Source organism: Acanthamoeba castellanii (genome assembly GCF_000313135.1).
Source record: "Acanthamoeba castellanii str. Neff unplaced genomic scaffold scf7180000084776, whole genome shotgun sequence".
Taxonomy (NCBI): domain Eukaryota; phylum Discosea; order Longamoebia; family Acanthamoebidae; genus Acanthamoeba; species Acanthamoeba castellanii.
This window is the reverse complement of record NW_004457586.1, coordinates 496,904-513,899: the sequence shown is the minus strand read 5'-3', so window position 1 is coordinate 513,899 and position 16,996 is coordinate 496,904. Positions and strand designations below refer to the sequence as shown.

Here is a 16,996-nt window from a genome sequence, read left to right as displayed (position 1 = left end):
AATGTGCAACCAACAACAGGCGATCGCGTCAGCTATCGAAGGTCACTGACGTGGCGGTCACGTTGCCACCCAACGAATTGGGTTTCACATAACCGCAGTTTAGCAGTTTCAGGTTGTGTCTACTATTTTCATTTTGACGAGGATTTATTTATTGCATCCATCTTTGCTCTTTGCTCCCGCCCCGGATCGAAAATCGCGCCAGAGAGATCATGTCGCATGGACACAGCCACGGCGGCGGCGGATCGTGCAATCACGATCACGGCGGGGGAGACGCTGGCGGAGGAGGCGTAATGGTTCCCGGCCCTCACATGCAACAGCCTGCCGCCCTCCCATCTCGCGGTACAAAATCGTGCTGCCCCCCTACAGCCTGGCCGCCTCATTTCTCTTTCATCTTGGCCTGCTCCCATCTTCAGAACTCGTAGCAACCATTTCTTTTCTTACGTTCAATTTCCTTCTTTGCTGAATTCGCATCCCTGTTCCACAGACATCTGGACTGCCGCCAGGAGAGGAGATGTCGATCTGTTGCGAGTCCTTATCGAAGAGGAGAAGAACGACATCAACCAGGGCGACGAGGACGGTTCCACTCCTCTCCACTGGGCTGCCTACTTTGACCGGTACGACCCCCGAAACGCTACGCTCCTCTTGTCATCGTCGCCTTCGCCTTCGTCTTCCTCATGTCGCCTTCTTTGTGCTACACGCTCGCGCTTCAAGGTTGGACACCATCACCTACCTCCTGCAGCGGGGCGCCAACATCGACGCGCTCAACGAAAAGGAGGCACAGACGCCCTTGCACTGGGCTTGCATCGGCAAGAGCCTGCCGGTACGTATTGAAGAAGTCTTTTGTGTTGACATGTCGTGTTTCATTCGCAACGAGTGTCCCTGTGCGTCGCTCTGATCTCTGACATAATCGTTTCGTTGTGGCTCCAGAGCATGCTGCTGCTGATCAAGGAGGGAGCGGACATCACCAAGAGCGACAAGCGTGGATACGATAGTCTCGTTCATGCCTGCCAGTACGGCAACGTGCTCATGGCTCACAACCTCATCGTCAAGCAAGGTACCTTGATGACCGGTCTTCTTCTCTTCTGTGTCTCTCTGACTACACCGCCACGCGCACGGGCTCACCGGTCGTTCGTACTGCGCAGGACTCTCCGTGGCGCACCGGGACACGGAGGGCCATACGCCGCTGCACTGGGCGGCGTACCAGAACCACGAAAGCGTGGCCCGATTGCTCATCTCCCTGGGCGCAGACGTCAGGAGCGTGGACGACGAGGGACTCACGCCCATGCACTGGGCTTCGCTCAAGGTACGACCATTCCCTGTGTGTGTGTGTGTGTGTGTGTGTGTGTGTGCGCGCGCGCGCGCGTGTGTGTGTGTGTGTGTGTCGTGGCTATTAATGCTCATGCTAACCTCTCGGTGGTACAGGGTCATTTCCAAATGGTTCAGTTTCTGATACTGAACGGCGCCGACGTGCACGCCGTGGACTCCGACGGCTACACGCCGCTCGACCTGGCCAAGCAAAAGAACATGAAGAACACCGTCTCCCTCCTCAAATATTCCCAGGGCTACACATCCCAAAGCGAGGTTCGTATCTGCTCCTCTCGCGTGGTTTGGTTTGGTTTGTTGGTCCGATGTTGATGGCATGCACGCAGGCAAGGAACTGGCGCACCTGGTTCTTGATGCCGTGGCTCCTGGTGCCCCTCCTCTTCTTCTTCATCGACACGCTGCCCTTCCTCGCGACGGTCGTCGTGCTGGCCGCCATCTTCGTCTTCATCAGGCGGCTCATCAGCTACATGTGGCTGGGCAAGGACACCAACAACCCCTTCTTCATGTCCGTTATGGCCGCCGCCTACGCCCTCTCGACCTGGGTCTACTTCATCAAGATCTTCCCAGGTAGCGTTACCACCACCGCCGCCCCCGCCACCACCACACTTCACGTCTCGTCGACGTTTGTCGGCCACATCTGCCATCGACTCACACCCCATGACCATTTGACTACAGTGACCAACGAGTACGGCATGCTGACGATGTTCTTCATCGGAGTCAATTTCATGTGGGCGTCGCTGTTCCTGTACCTGGTGCGGTCCGACCCGGGCTTCCTGAAGCTGGACGAGGCCGGGGTGGAGAAGATCTACCACAAGCTGAGCCTCGGCGCCAAGAACATCCCTCAGCTCTGCCCCACCTGCATGGTACGATGCCGCCCCTTGTCGCCACCACGCCACGCCGTGCAATTCAATTCAATTCACTCTTCGCTTGATGTCTTGTCTGTGTTTTGCCACCATGGCACAGATCGCGCGTCCGATTCGTTCCAAGCACTGCAGGAGCTGCAACCGGTGTGTCGCGCGCATGGACCACCACTGCGCGTGGCTCAACAACTGCGTGGGCGTGAACAACCACCAGCCCTTCATGGTCCTGCTCACGCTCGTCATCCTGCTCCACTGGATCTTTGCCTTCTTCTGCGTCCAACGTAAGGCCACGCTCCTTCCCCACCACCACCACCAGCACGCCAAATGGCTTCTTTTTCCCCTCTTTGGCCTCGGTCGCTTACCCTCTCTGGCAGTGCTCGGCTCGCTCGACGGCGCTCCGTCGATCTGGGCGGTGCACTCGGCCATCCACTTTTACTACAGCCAGGAGGCGGTACGATGCGTCAAGATCTCTGTTTAGCTGTTCCCCCCCCCCGCCTTTGCTACAACTCACGTTTGCCGCCGCCGCCAGATGTTGCTGATGCTGATGCTGTTCCACCTGTTCAACGCGCTCTGGGAGATGTACGTGTTCTACCAGCAGTGGACGCTCATCTTCGACAACGTCACCGCCAACGAGTACCTCAACGGCACCAAGTACGCGCACCCGGCCTCTATCCCTCACCCGGCGCTCTGCCACCCCGTCTAATTCGATGTTCTATCGCTGACGATCATCGTCACTCTTCTTCTTCTTCTTCATCACCACCATCATCACCATCTCTACAGGTATCCCTACTTCAGGGATCGCGAGAACAGGTTCCGCAATCCGTTCGACAAGGGATGGAAGGGCAACTTCAAGGACTTCCTCCACCCCACGCTCGACTACACCGACCTCTTCGAGGTGCCCGACACGCACGACTCTGCCTAAGCTTTTGACCAACGACTCCAACCTTGGAAGAAGAAGAAGAAGACAGAACAAGAAGAAGACGTGCTGTCTATTTATTTTTTTAACACCACCAAGCTCATCGGTAGAGAAGAAGAAGAAGAGGAGGAGGAAAAGGAGGAAGAAATAGAAGGAAGAGGATTCCTGCGAAGACGACGCCGAGCCTTCTTGTGCTGACGACGCAAGACGCTTCGCCCCTCTGTGGAAGACTCTATAGAGACAAGATTGTACAATCAAGAGTCGTGCTGCAGACGTGCCGGCAGCATGGTCCAGCTTCATCATGCGCCGCTATTTGTGGTGCTAATCCTACTTTGCATCCTGGTTATTCCCTCGTGGACCCGGGACTCCTGCCTCCACGATGGCTGCTCCTTCTCTGAGAAAGATGGTACCATCAATCAAATTGCTCTTAAAGCAAGGCTCAAAACTGATCAGAAGTGATTTTCGTTGATTGATTGCTGACGGTGCGGCGTGGCGCAGTGCTGCTCAACGCGTGGGACTTTCACGAGTCGCGGGTGGTGCGAGCATTGGCCGGCGCCAAGCTGGTCGTGAACACGACGCTGCTGGCATGTGCTCCTCCTGGTACTACACGCACGCACGCACGCACGCACGCACGCACGCACACACTGAGTTGCATGCCGTGCAGGCAAGACGTGCGACATGTCGGCCATGGTGATCACCAGCGACCAGCTGCGGCAGTTGAAAGAGCTGGACATGGCCAACGCCACGAAAGCCAACGCTCCCTTCCTTGAGCACGACGTCAATTTCTTCACCCACATCACTCAGGTGCGTTGTGTGCGTTGTGTGCGGCGTGTGCGATGGCAGTGTTGCTGACGTGTTGTGTTGTGTTGTGTCGACAGACGCGCCAGTTCACGATCTACTTCCAGAAGCACGGAGGCGACTACGTCATCGCCTTCTACCTCAACCCGACCCCCGAGAACACCTCCGTATCCGTCCAGTTCGAATACGACGTTGTATTCGATTACGGTACTGTGCGCCGCCTCTGTCTCGTGTGTGTGTGTGTGTGTGTGTGTGTGTGTGTGTGTGTGTGTTTTGACACGCTACACTGAATGTTTGAACAGACGTGTGCCACTGGCTATGTGGGCGGCATGTTCGGCGTGTTCCTGATTGCGGTCTCCATCTTCGCCTGCGGGCTGATCATCACCAGCCACTTCCGGCGCGAGGTCGCCGTCAAGGCCCAGAACGCGCTCGAGCAGCTGACCGAGCGGCACGAGCGGCAGCTGACCAAGTACCAGGAGGAGAAGCGGCTGCGCGAGCGCAAGGAGCGGGCCTGGTGGTTCAACGCGCCGTTCGTGCCCTGCTGCTACCGCCACTGCCAGTGCTGCGGCATCATGACCCAGCCCAAGTACCCCTTCTTCCCCCACCACTGGCTCTTCACCCACGACTGGCTCTCCTTCATCGTACGCTCCCCAACGACACGACACGACACGACACGACACGACACGACACGACACGACACGACACGACACGACACGACACGACACGACACGACACGACACGACACGAGACACGACACGACACGAGACACGACACGACACGACACGTGCGCTGACGGGTTGATGGGAGGAAAACAGCGACCAGCGCCAGATGAGCGGCTGAACAGGTGGAACAAGCTGCTGGTGATCCTGACCAAGGTCGTCGCAGGCATCATCCTGCTGACCCTGTGGATCTGGCCCATCATCCCCGCATCGTCGGTCATCTCCGCGACCTCCCTCCCCGCCGCCTGGAAGGAGATCCTCGCCGGTGCCCACCTTACCCCCAACACACGCACACACACCACACACGCACACACGCACACACGCACACACACACACCACACACACACCACACACACCACACACACCACACACACCACACACACCACACACACCACACACCACACACCACACACCACACACCACACACCACACACCACACACCACACACAACTAATTGCTTGATCGTTTTCTGTTTTCTGTATGATCGATAACAGAGATGTTCACCAAGTCGTTCGTGATTTGGGTGGTGGAGGAGCTGATCGGCATCTTCTACCCCTGGCTCCTGCTCAAGGCCCAGACCAAGGGCAACCAGAGGCACGCACACGCACACGCACACGCACACGCACAGCCCTGGGTCGTTGCTGGTGCTGACGTCACAAACAGGAACGAGATCACGATCGGCGGGACGACGTACGAGGTCGAGGACCCGGCGCGACGTCCGCCCAGGTGGCGGTCGACGCTGAACCTGGTGCTGCGGGAGCTGGGCTCCTTCGTGCTGCTGGTGATGGTCTTCCTGCTCCTGCTCTCGCTCTACCGCGTGCGGGACTACCTCAGCTGCCGCTATGTCGACAGCGTCGTCATCCAGATCTTCGTCCTCGAGTTCTACCGCCTCGTCTTCCCCGGTACACACCGACGTCGCCTCGCCCTGCAGAGAGCCTCTTTCGTTCTTTCCTGACCCGTGTGTTGCGTGTGTCGTGTTGTATCGTGTGGTGGGCCGCAGGCATTCTGGCGAGCTGGGTGGTGTACATGATCAGAAACACGTGGGGCGTGCCGCCGCCGGCGCCGGATGTGCCGATCGAGGACGCCGATGCGCATGCCTACGCCAATGCCGAGGACTACGAGCCCACCAACAGCCTCGTCAACGCCGACCCCGGCGACACCCGCGAACTCTCCTTCTGACCCCCCCCCCATAGGACCCCACCATCTCAATCTCAGTGCACCCGCACAACCTCGCCTTGTTGTCATTCGCCTCTTTGTCTCAATGTGGTGTGGTGGTGTCTGGCTTGCTCGCCTCGGCGTCAGCGGCAAAGAGCTGCTGCAGGGGCTGCATGACCGCAACGACGTCTCTCTGGTCGCCCTCGAGGCGCAGCGTCATGAAGTCCTGCGCCAGGACCACCATCAGAGGAGGCTCCTCCTCCGTCAACGCTGGAGCTGCGGTGGTGGCGATGGCCCTCTGCGCCTCCCACACGTCGGGCAGGGTCTTCTCGAAGCGGCCGCTGAAGTGGGTGAGCACCGTGCACTTGGGCTGGGCGTCGCGGGCCACGCTCAGCGCCTCGCGCACCGTCGAGTGTCGGTCGCCGATGGCCTTCTCCTGCATGTCCTCGTCGAAGGTGGCCTCGTGGATGAGGAGCGTGGCGCCCCGGGCCAGCTCCACCATCTGCGCACACGGACGCGTGTCGCCCGAGTACACCAGCCGCCACCCGCGCTCGTGCTCCATCACCACTGCGTGCGCTGCGTCAGACACGACACACAACACGACACACAACACGACACGCACGACACACGTGGTGGGGGGGGGGCGTGGAGGTACCGGCAAAGGTGGGGTAGGAGTGCTCGACGATGGCGGAGTAGACCTCGGTGAAGCCGAGCGCCTCGCGGAAGTAGCGCGCCAGCAGCGGCAGCTGCTCCCCGCCGTCGGCCTGTCGCCAGGTGCGGGTCAGGTAGAGGGCGTCCACAAAGTCGTATTCGATGCGCTGCACCGTTTCGTTGTAATCCTCCAGCCTGCCACCACACCGGCACCACCGTCAGCGCATTCTGTCGTGTGTGTGCGGTGACGTGTGTGCGGTGGCGCGTGTGCGTGTGGCGCACCAAGGTTCGATCCAGAAGGGGGCCACGACGAGTACGGAGGGCGAGGAGAGCGAGGGGAGGAAATCCACGGGATCGTCGCCCTCCGCCGGGTCCCGCTGGGTGGCCTTCGCGTAGAGCTCGTCCTCCACCGACGACCCCGCCACCGAGGCCATGTGGTGGATGGGCAGGTGCATCTCCATGCTCTTGCGGTACCGGAAGCCGAAGCCGCACACGGGGCACTCCCACCGGCGCAGCGGGGCGGCGGTGGCCGCAGGTTGGCGGTCGGGGTCGGGCTGGGGCTGGCTGCGCTGGCGCTGGCGCTTGAGCTGGTTCACGATGCGGATGAGGTTGACCACGCCGGCGCAGTGGTCGGCGTGCTTATGGGTGACCCAGATGCACCGCAGCTTTGCCAGACGCTCGCTGGCGCCCGCATGGCCGTAATATCGCACCTGCACGGCGTGTGCGTGTGCGGTGTGTGCGGTGTGTGCCGTGTGTGCGGTGCGCGTGTGCGGTGTGTCAGTGGCTGCGAGCGTGCGCGGAAGTGAAGAATGCGGTGGCGCACCATTTGTTGGTAGGCGCCACCGCCGGCGTCGAGCAGGATGCCGCCATAGTTAGGGACATCGACGTAGATGCACGACTCGGACCGCACCGGGTTGGAAGCCGACGCCACGGTGCCCAGGAACACCACCCGCGCTTCGCCGTCGGCGGCCTCGCCTTCCTCCGATTCCTGTGCGGCGGCGAGGCCCTGGGGTCGATCGGGGAAGATGCGACCGAGCGCGGCGTTGAGTCGGGCGTCGGCTCGGAGGTCGTCCATCACCCGCCGGTAGCCCGCCTCGTCGCTCAGCTCCACGCTCTGGGCCCAGTCCAGCCCGAAGTGGGCCGGCGGCAGCAGCGAGAACTTCATCAGGTTGTCGCCCACTACCACCTTTGTCGCGCCGTTCGAGCTGGCGGAGCCGAACAGGTCGGACAGGAGTCGAGCCTCGGCCTGGGTCGCGCCTTCGGGTCGGCCGACGGCCGCCTGGGAGCCCGCAGCGTGGGCCTTGCGGGCTGCCTTCTCTTTGCCTTTCCCCTTGGTCGCTGCCGCCGCCCTCGCCTTGGGCTCGGGAGCTGTCGAAGACGACGACGAAAGCGCAGACGAAAGCGAAAGCGACGGGTCGAGGCGATGCGGGAGCGAGCGGATGTCGTAGGGGAGCGGGAAGGCGGCGGGGAGGGCGTAGTTGAGCTTGACGCTGTGCGCGTTCGAGGCCTTGAACAGGGTGCGGTCCACGTCCAGCGCCGTGCTCTCGTCCAATAGCACATGCGTGACTGTTCAGCAGCAGGCAAGAGTAAGGTCAGCGCCGATCGGTCATAGAGGAAACGAGAGGAGAGTAGGGAGCACCGCGCTGGGAGACGAAGGAGTCCATCCACGCCTTATATTCGGGGAGCTGCAGGACGTGACGGGGCGTGATGTGCACCACGCACGCCATGTCGGGGTTCGCCGCGTAGGCCCTGATGAACTATACACACACACACACACACACACACAACACACACACACACACAACGCTAGGTCTCAGACAACGTTGTCGCCCAAGTAGCCGAATTGGGTGTGCGCACCTGGTTCGACCGGAGACGGGGCAGGTAGGCCGGCGAAGGGCACGTGACGAGCAGGAACACGGGGCCGGGAACGGTGGCACCCATGCAGTCGGACGGGTGCACCACACCTCCATCCGGCGTTACCACGCTCTCGCCCTTCGTCAATTTCCCTGTGTGCGTGTGCGTGTGTGAGCGTGTGCGTGTGCCTGCGGTCAGCGTCACCAGAAACGCGTCCGTCGAGTGACAAGAAAGGAGGTCCGCACCACAGAGAGGACCCGGTGGCACGCCCAGCGCCTTGGCCTTCTGTACGTCGAACTTGCCGCGCACCTCGGGCGCCTCCACGGCGTAGCACATGACGGGCGGCAGGTAGTGGTCCCCGCCGTCCGTCGGCAGGAGGGGCCGCAGCTCGGGCCTTTGGTGGCACACCTTCCGCCCACGTCGAACGCCAGCGCGATCCTCTTCCGCAGACAGCCCGCATCGTCCAGGTCCTCCACCACCTCATCATCACCACCACCTTCTTCTTCACCACCATCGCCACCTTCATGAGCGTGGGGCAGGAGGAGGATGGGCCGGACGCAGATGCGGGCCTCGTCGCCCTTCTCGCCCACGTCGAACCCGAGGCGGCGCGCGGGCTGGGCGTCGAGTTGGTGCACGTCGAGCGTGAACGAGGGTCGGTAGAGGAACATCTGCATCGACAGCACGTAGCAGTACAGCGGCGCCGGCCCGTACAGCGCTATCTCGCTCTTCCCATTGTCCGCCACTGTAGCCACCCGATGTTAGTACCGCACACGCACACATGACACACGCGCATCGCACACGACACGACACACACGACACACACAAGACAGGCGGAGGAAGGGAGGGGGGGCACCGGTCATGAGAAAGTCGGAGAGGCCGCCGAGGTGGTGCCAGTCGACCTGGGTGAAGAAGAGGGCATCGACGTTCTGCGTGCGGAGCTTGTTCTCGGTGATGAAGCGCTGCGACTGCTCCCCGCAGTTGAAGAGGAAGCGGTGCCGGCCGGCCACCACCATCACCGAGGGCGTGATACCCGCCGTGCCCGCCCCCACCACCTGCACATAAACCTCCGGCGGCATTGTACCTTCTTTCGTTCGGAAGATCCAGGTCTTCTTCTTCTTCTGTACCCTTCGTGCCCAGGTCTTCACAGAACTCGGTCTAAGAAATAAACCAGAACTGCTTGTTGATCGTTGCTGCCTCTAATATTGTTATGTTGTAACGATTAATAGAAAAACAGAAAAGATTTTGAGTACTTGTTTATTCTTTGAAAGAGGTGAGGTGAGGGTTTAGGTGTGGGGGAAGAGGACGGAGAGGGACTTCTCGTCGTGGACGCGGCGGATGGCGCGGGCGAGGAGAGGCGCGATGGAGAGTACGTGGAGCCTGTCGCAGCGCTGCTTGTTGTGCTCCTGGGGAATGGAGTCGCTCACGTAGACCGCGGAGAGGCACGACGCGTTGAGGCGGTCCATGGCGCAGTCGGAGAAGACGCCGTGGGTCGCGCAGGCGATGACGTCCGTCGCGCCGTTGTCCTTGAGCAGCTCGGCGGCCTTGCACAGCGTGCCCGCCGTGTCGATGATGTCGTCGACGATCACGCACCTCTTGCCCGCCACCGAGCCCACTATCTGCATCGAGTCCACGACGTTGGCCTTGCCGCGACGCTTGAGGATGGTGGCCACGTTCTCGACGTGGAGCGTGTCGGCCATGCGGCGGGCGCGCATCACGCCGCCGGCGTCGGGCGAGACGATCACGACGTCGCTCGGGTCGGGGTACTTGGACCTGAGCGTGTCGATGAACTCGCTCTCGGCGAAGAGGTTGTCGACGGGCGTGTGGTGGAAGAAGCCCTGGATCTGGCCGCAGTGGAGGTCCACCGTCACGACGCGGTCGGCCCCCATGGCCTCGATCAGCTGCGCGACGGCGCTGGCGGAGATGGGCACGCGCGGGCGGGTCTTGCGGTCCTGGCGCCCGTAGCCGTAGTAGGGGATGACGGCGGTGATGCGCTTGGCCGAGGAGAGCTTGATGGTCTGGAGCAGGAGCAGGAGCTCCATGAGGTTGTCGTTGACGGGGGGAGAGGTGCCCTGGATCACGTAGACGTCCGCCCCTCGGATGTTCTCCTTGATCTGCATGTTGATCTCGCCATCCGCGAACTTGGCGATCTCGCAGTCGCTCAGGCGCTCGCCCAGCGCTTCCGCGATGTCCCTCCCCAGCTTGGGGTTGGCGTTACCCATCAGCACCCTGACCACATACCCCGACGTCTCATCATCTGCATGCCTCCCCTGCTCCATCTTGTTGAGCTTCTCCGCCGAGTCCCAAACGTCAGGCCGCCGTTGACCCAAAAAGGGAATGGTTGCAAGCTTGGTTGGGGCAAGAATGAAAGGAATGTGTGCATTAATGTCGTAGTCGACCAATCGCCACCAACCTGATGGTGGCCACATGGCAGCCAGATGTGATCACGGGGCTCAGCGGTTCTTCCTCTTGGCGATACGCTTGGGCTTGGGCTTCTCCTCTTCGCTCTCTTCCTCACTCTCTTCGTCTGAAGAGGCGGGCTTCCTCCGCTTGGCGGGAGGAGCCTTTCCCTTGCTGGCCGCCTTCCGCTTGGGCTTGGGCTTCTCCTCTTCGCTCTCCTCCTCCTCCTCATCCTCGTCAGAGGTGGCCGGCTTCCGCTTCTTGGCCGGGGCCTTCTTCTTGGCAGGCGCCTTCTTCTTGGGTTTCTCCTCCTCGCTCTCTTCCTCTTCTTCTTCGTCTGAGCTTGGCTGCTTCCTCTTCTTGGCAGGGGCCTTCTTTTTGGCGGGCGCCTTCTTTGTTGTCTTCTTCTTCTTCTTGTCCTCCTCGCTGCTGTCCTCGTCCTCGCTCTCACTCTCGCCCGCGATCAGCGCCTTGACACGCTGCTGATCTTTCTTCTTGAGATCGTCAAAGCCCTCGAGATCGTCGGTGCTCTCGATCTTTTTGGTCGATGCTCGCGCTCGGCTCAACTGATCGAAGATGCACGACAAGTGGAACCAACTGTTGTAGTGCGTGTGAGCCGGACCGTCCAATCCCCAATCATCTTCCGTTTCCATCTATCTTAATCACATGAATTTTTACCGTCTAATCACCTCCAAGAAAATGTCATGCCACTGTTGTGAGGGGGAGGTACTCGGTCTTCGTGTCGCCCTCGGAGAAGGGGTTGGGGCTGACCTTGCCAACGCGCACGCTGTCCTTTTCGATCGTCTTCTTCTTGCACGGCTTGTTCTTGCAGCTGGCCCGCCCAGTCTTGGCATACTCCACCACGTACGTGTTCGTCGCCATCTCGATCGAGTGGAGGTGGTGTGAGTTGAGGTGGGTAAGCTGGCTGTAACAATACTGGATCATGCACACCCTGAACCAAAACGGTTGATGTTTCCGTTGCGAAGAGAGACGTTTTCGCGCCAAAGGAATTCCTGGAAAAAACCGGGATTGTTGCGGCCGAAAGAAAAGCAGTTTAGCCACTCATTTCTAATCTGGCGAAGAATTCGTTCCTCTTTCCATCACAACGAATCGCTTCCGGCTCTCGTTAGGTAGGGTGGTGCCACCTGGTCGGTTTGGAGCGAGGAGACTGGCCACGACAGCCGAGATGGCGGCCCTGAAGGAAATCGAGGAGTGCCATCTGCAGGCGCTTGAAAATGGAGAAGATTCCTACCTCGATCCGCGCACCGGCTACTCCGTGTTCACATCGTGCTACCTCCTCTCCAGGCGCAAGTGCTGCGCCTCCAAGTGCAGGTACGCTTCCTGCCACCAATCCTACCTTTCGCTCTTCCCTGTGTTGTGCTGATCTCTTCTTCGTTCTCGCAGGCACTGTCCTTACAAGCACGAGAAGGTGAAGGCGCACGAGTGCACCCCCGAGACATGCCCGTTTCAGGTGGGTCCATTCAGCAACGCTCTCCCATCACCGGCCCCTCCATCGACTGCAGGATCATGAGCATGCACCTCATCGCCTGCGTTAAGTGCTGGCGCAGGTTTCTTCACTACTACTTCTACAACAACGTCTTCTTTATCTTCTCCCCCACGTGTTTACAGTCCCCCTCTCGTTCTCACTGTACCGGCTCCGGGGTGGCTACGTCGCCTGCAGCCTTCGTGGCCGGTTCCTCCGCCTGCAGCAGCTCCTCCTTGGCCTCGCCGCCGGCGCCGCCACCTGGCGGCAGGTCGTGCACCGTGCGGATGACAATGCCCGACTCCCTGGGACGGCTGACGCTGCCCACGACCTGTCGACGCGGCTCCAAGTGGTGAGGAGATGACATGAATGCGAAGAGACCAGAAGGAGGGGATGTAGACCTGTGGCAGACCGTCGGTGGCGATCTCCTTGGGTATCTCTCGGAGGTCGCGCCACAGCATGAGGTCGCCGTCGCGGAGGTAGAGCGGGCTCTTGGTGATCACCGCATCGTCGTAGAGCTCCCAGTTGAGCGAGAGCAGGGAGCTCACCACGCCGAGCTGGTGCTTGAAGGGCTTGGCTACCGCGACGAACTGCACCGGCACGTCGTACTTGGCCCCTGCACAGCCGCACGACACGCACTCTTGTTTGCATTCCGTTGCCACGACGCACACAGCTTGAGCTTGTGCCGGAGGCCGTACCGATGACCGTGCGCAGCGCGAGGACTGAGGAGTCCTTCAGCAGCCCGAGCTCCTCGCCCCTCTTGAGTTCCATCGTGGCCGGGCAGAAGTGGCGCGTCTCCAGCACCATCTCCGCTTCGTCGAGCTCCGCCTTGGCGTCCTCCTGCGTTGAGGTAGAAGACGGGTGAGTGTGGACCACCACGATTAGAGGAGGGGTGAGGCCGTACGTCTACAACTTGAAGCGCCAGCTCGACGCCATCGCGCAGCGCGCTAACAGTCTGCTTGAGCGTCTTGCCGCGCTTCATCGCAGTGCCGAGCCGGCACTCTATCTTCTCGCGCACCCGCACGCGGTCCCACGGGAGGTAGTCCTCCCCCAGCCTCTCCCGCACGTGCGCCTTCACCTTGGCGCTCAGGTCGCCCTCGGTCACGATCATGGAGTCGAGGACGAGCGTGAACGCCAGGTCCTCCTCCTCCGCGCTGTACATGTACACCTTACTCAGGATCTCGCCCGCCTTCAGCGATCGCCCCTGCAACCAAGCAAAACCATTAGTTGTGGTTCAATGCGTCTTCGGTTGTGAGCGTCGTGTGCGCCGGCAGAAGAAATGAGTGAACCTTTTCCACGAGCAAGGCGCTGCCATCGAAGAGGTAGCACTGCTGCAGAGTTTCGTCCTCGTCCTTGTACTCCTTGTTGAGCAGCTTTCGTCGCAGCCTGAACTCGTGGTTTGGAAGGCCCACGATCGCGCCTAATAATTGTGATGATCGGGTTGGTTAGAGTTTGGCCCACGCGCTGTAAGCTACCTCTGGTACAACATGGTGGTGTGTGCATTACCGATTCGCTTCTTGAGCGTGCCGATGGTCTCGCGTTGGTCGATGGCAATCTTGATATCCTCCTCGTCGGTGTTGGGATTGTTGAAGTTGAGCTCGATCGTGTTTTGCTCCGCTTCGAACCGCTGCTTCAGCAGACTCAATCCGTCCGCCTGCGACCACGGCACACCAAGAAGGGTGAGCCTCTCTCCCCTCTTGGGAAGCTGAGGTGGGAGGCGGTGATGGGCTGGACCTTCAGCTCCTCGACGTAGAGGAGCGAGCCGTCGCTTATCTTACAGTCATTGACGAGCGTGCTCTCGGCGCTTCCCTCAATGAACTCCACATCGGAATTGCACACCCGCAGCAGCCGCTGTGCGTCGCTACGGATCCCAGCCTGCGTGCGCACCAGCGCGTTGAGTACCGCGGCGTGTGAGTAGTAAGAGAGCCATGGCATCCAAAGCATGAGCATTACCTTTTCCTCCAGCGCGGCCTTGAGTTGGGCCAGGGTGGCCGTGCTGGCATCGGCGAGGGAGACGGTGAGCGCGGGCTCCAGCTCTAGCGTTTGCTCGTTCAGCTTGATCACCTTCAGCGTCAGGCCCTCCGTCTCCTCGGCGGGCCACTCGTCGCTCGGGTTCTTTGTTTCCAACAAGAGACTCCTTTGGCTGAATATGCCTGCAAACAAAACGCACGAAACAAAAACGTGTTAGCCCCCTCTCAGGCCTGCCGGCGAGTGTGACTAAAGCGTGGAGTAAGAAGTGAGCAGGAAGCTGGCCGCGTACCGAGATCGGTCAGCTTCTTGTCCTCGTTGCCGGTGAACGGGAGACCCACCGTGCCCGTGGTGGAGTTGTAACTGCGCAGGCGCACGCTGGACAGGGGCACGCTCTCGCTTACCTTGGCCTCGCGGTAGGCCAGCTCCGTGGCGTCGCGCAGCGTCTTCTGCTTGTGGATGTGGATCATGGTGGGCGTGTTGCCGTAGAAGATGCGCAGGTCGATCGTGTCGAGCTTCCGCTGATGTTCGGCCCGCTCTTCGTCGTATCGCCGGTTCTCCTCCTCCACCTCCTTTCGCAGGTCCTCGGGTATCTCGTCCAAGGCGCCGTCCAACTCGTTCACTCCCTCCTCCGGGCCGGCGCAGGCAGAGACCTCTGTGGTGGCGGTGGCGGTAGTGGGCTCCATCTTGCGGTACATGAGGAGATAGGCGTTGGCGGCGGTCATCCGTTTCTCCTCGTCGCCAAACATCCGCCACACGTCCTGCTCGGTGATATGCGTGACGTGCATGTCGTTGAAGCTGTACCACCGACCCGTCTTCTGCGATTTGATGTATGCTGCATGTTTGGACGATAGATCCAACCAAGGGGTGAGAGGGGTTAACTTTAACTCTGTGGGCGTGACAACGTACCGTAATAATGTCCACCCATTGCACCACCTACGCGGACACATGACACGACACAAGGAACGCACGCGTGTATAGATTGATGAGTGAGACGTCCCCTAGGCAAGGGTAATAGAGTGGACGGCACCTGAGTGTATCATCACCGAAAAGAGTTGGTAGATGTGGTCGTTCTCACCAACGTGTGGCACTTCTTCCGATTGGTAGGGTTCCTCGGCCGCTGCTTCTGTGACACAGACACAAGCTTAGCGCCTCGCTCAGCGACACACGCCGGCCCACAAAAAACGCGACCCAGTAGGACAGACTACCTGGTGTGTCTTTTTCGCCGGGCTTCTGCGAATCCTCGCTGCCAGGCGCTGGAGGTGGCGCCGGGGCAGCTGGGGAGGCATCAGCGTCCGGTTGTCGCTGCGGCTCGTCGGCATTGAGCTGAGGCCTCGGCGTGGAGCACATCTCGCACCGCTTCAGCTGTGGTATGTTGAGATACGTGCACAGCGCGCATGACCAATCCTGGTCGGCCTCCTATTATTCGAATCTACATGTTAGTCGCGTCCGTCGTTCGCGGCTACCTTTGGCGAAGCAGCACGCGCACCTCTATGACGGCCACGTCTTCGGTGTCGCTCGGTGGTGTCTTCTTGACTGGCACGGGTGTGTGCTGGTCGTCGATGTCGGACTTGTGGTACTTGCCCATGTCCAGGTAGAAGGGGAACGAGACCCGGTTGTTGAGCTTGATCCGCGTCATCGTGGAGTAGTTGTAGTCGAAGCGCTTCAGCTGCAGGGTGATGATGGGCGGCAGCTCCTTGAGCTTCAGTCCCTTGAGCGCATCCACCCGTTTCTCACACCGCTCGCAATACCACTGATTGCTCTTGTCCAACACCTCGGGTGTCATATACCTGCCCGCCCAATGTCGCACCAACAGCCGAGCACAATCAAATGCACGCCGAGCCCATCACGGATCACTGGGAACTTGGAAGAGGGAATGCGCATGCGTACAGGTCGAGGGCCTCTTCGAGGGACGACACGCCGCGTATCACCAGAGGAATGTCCATAAAGGCGTCCGACCGAATGCGCGAATAGTTGCACTGGGTGCATCGGAGGTAGTCGTGCAGGAGACCGCGATAGAGTGGCCTAATGGGCGGCATCGCGTGCGATGCGTAGAAGGGGTGGTGAGTGGACCGCACACGGCACAGGGGAGATTAAGCGAGCGCAGTGGCCACGTACGTGATGGGATTGTCGAGGTCGTTGGCACAGAAGGTCTTGTCGATGGCATCGAGCAGCACTCGGATGAGCTCCTGCACGTCCTGCTGTTGGAACACCTCGTTGCCGTGCCAGCCAAAGCTGTCGGTCACGTTCTTGGTCTCGATGTGCGGACACGCGCTGAGGCACAGACGCGCAAACAGCCTCTGCAGCTGCAGCGGAATGCACAGCCGCTCGTCGCCATCCTTCTTCGGGTTGTAGCGCCAGCCAAAGAGGGCCGACCTGAACTCGGTGGTCATGAACAGCGTCTGCAGGAGACTGTTCATGTAGCACGTCGCTCCTGTACCAACCGCGGGCCACCTCGTTAGACTCCTGACCGGGTGGCTCGTCTAGTGGCGCGCAAAAGAGGACTATCAGGGGGGGGGGCAGTGCCTTGGTTGCCGAGCCCGACGAAGCCAGTGTCAGACTTGGCCGCAAAGGAGGTGGCACGCCATGAAGAGAGGCCAGTGCCGCGCAGTGCCTCCTCGAGTGTCTTTCCAGAAGCAGAAACGGATGGAGATGACGTGCAAGAAGACGAAGCCGCAGAGGCGAGCCTCTTAGTGGAGAACTTGGAGGGAGGGGGTGGAGGCGGGGCAGGCGCAGGGGGTCCCTCCATCTGTGGTGCTGTTCCTTCGTCTTTCACCTTCTAATCAAAGCAACGAATTCACGTGCAGCTCGCGCCTTGGACTGGTTTACCTGAAGGCCAGCAACTGCTTTGGCCGTTCCTTCACTGGCTGAC

The 16,996-nt window shown here is 60.4% G+C and overlaps 7 protein-coding genes across 7 annotated transcripts; 3 read left to right on the top strand and 4 right to left on the bottom strand.

The window, feature by feature from the left end:
• Window positions 1-209: 209 nt before the first annotated feature.
• ACA1_280630 (Zinc finger, DHHC domain containing 17, putative) lies at window positions 210-3,105 on the top strand (the record flags this gene model as incomplete). Its single annotated transcript, XM_004344702.1, has 12 exons — window positions 210-339; window positions 485-614; window positions 712-820; window positions 928-1,054; window positions 1,143-1,303; window positions 1,423-1,581; window positions 1,650-1,890; window positions 1,999-2,186; window positions 2,287-2,464; window positions 2,558-2,634; window positions 2,713-2,834; window positions 2,964-3,105. The coding sequence occupies 12 exons, from the start codon at window positions 210-212 to the stop codon at window positions 3,103-3,105; spliced, it is 1,764 nt and encodes a 587-aa protein (XP_004344752.1).
• Window positions 3,106-3,384: 279 nt separating this feature from the next.
• ACA1_280620 (uncharacterized protein) lies at window positions 3,385-5,795 on the top strand (the record flags this gene model as incomplete). Its single annotated transcript, XM_004344701.1, has 8 exons — window positions 3,385-3,505; window positions 3,598-3,687; window positions 3,764-3,903; window positions 3,978-4,109; window positions 4,200-4,538; window positions 4,713-4,881; window positions 5,111-5,518; window positions 5,617-5,795. 8 exons carry the CDS (start codon window positions 3,385-3,387, stop codon window positions 5,793-5,795), a joined length of 1,578 nt encoding a protein of 525 aa, XP_004344751.1.
• A 79-nt stretch (window positions 5,796-5,874) lies between these two features.
• ACA1_280610 (metallobeta-lactamase domain containing protein) lies at window positions 5,875-9,352 on the bottom strand (the record flags this gene model as incomplete). Its single annotated transcript, XM_004344700.1, is given in 9 exon segments — window positions 5,875-6,338; window positions 6,427-6,617; window positions 6,705-7,132; window positions 7,246-7,988; window positions 8,062-8,179; window positions 8,280-8,428; window positions 8,522-8,670; window positions 8,685-9,018; window positions 9,130-9,352. 9 exon segments carry the CDS (start codon window positions 9,350-9,352, stop codon window positions 5,875-5,877), a joined length of 2,799 nt encoding a protein of 932 aa, XP_004344750.1.
• A 207-nt stretch (window positions 9,353-9,559) lies between these two features.
• On the bottom strand, window positions 9,560-10,552 carry ACA1_280600 (phosphoribosylpyrophosphate synthetase; the record flags this gene model as incomplete). Its single annotated transcript, XM_004344699.1, has 2 exons — window positions 9,560-10,291; window positions 10,355-10,552. 2 exons carry the CDS (start codon window positions 10,550-10,552, stop codon window positions 9,560-9,562), a joined length of 930 nt encoding a protein of 309 aa, XP_004344749.1.
• A 174-nt stretch (window positions 10,553-10,726) lies between these two features.
• On the bottom strand, window positions 10,727-11,555 carry ACA1_280590 (Poly(ADPribose) polymerase and DNA-Ligase Zn-finger region domain containing protein; the record flags this gene model as incomplete). Its single annotated transcript, XM_004344698.1, has 2 exons — window positions 10,727-11,270; window positions 11,404-11,555. The coding sequence occupies 2 exons, from the start codon at window positions 11,553-11,555 to the stop codon at window positions 10,727-10,729; spliced, it is 696 nt and encodes a 231-aa protein (XP_004344748.1).
• A 304-nt stretch (window positions 11,556-11,859) lies between these two features.
• Window positions 11,860-12,204, top strand: ACA1_280580 (uncharacterized protein; the record flags this gene model as incomplete). The annotated part of the gene is made up of 2 exons (XM_004344697.1): window positions 11,860-12,005; window positions 12,078-12,204. The coding sequence occupies 2 exons, from the start codon at window positions 11,860-11,862 to the stop codon at window positions 12,202-12,204; spliced, it is 273 nt and encodes a 90-aa protein (XP_004344747.1).
• A 112-nt stretch (window positions 12,205-12,316) lies between these two features.
• On the bottom strand, window positions 12,317-16,544 carry ACA1_280570 (Znfinger in Ran binding protein and others domain containing protein; the record flags this gene model as incomplete). Its single annotated transcript, XM_004344696.1, is given in 14 exon segments — window positions 12,317-12,487; window positions 12,558-12,772; window positions 12,855-12,996; window positions 13,061-13,360; window positions 13,446-13,576; window positions 13,663-13,810; window positions 13,828-14,031; window positions 14,110-14,309; window positions 14,417-14,959; window positions 15,155-15,250; window positions 15,333-15,531; window positions 15,614-15,914; window positions 16,015-16,149; window positions 16,243-16,544. The coding sequence occupies 14 exon segments, from the start codon at window positions 16,542-16,544 to the stop codon at window positions 12,317-12,319; spliced, it is 3,087 nt and encodes a 1,028-aa protein (XP_004344746.1).
• Window positions 16,545-16,996: the final 452 nt, after the last annotated feature.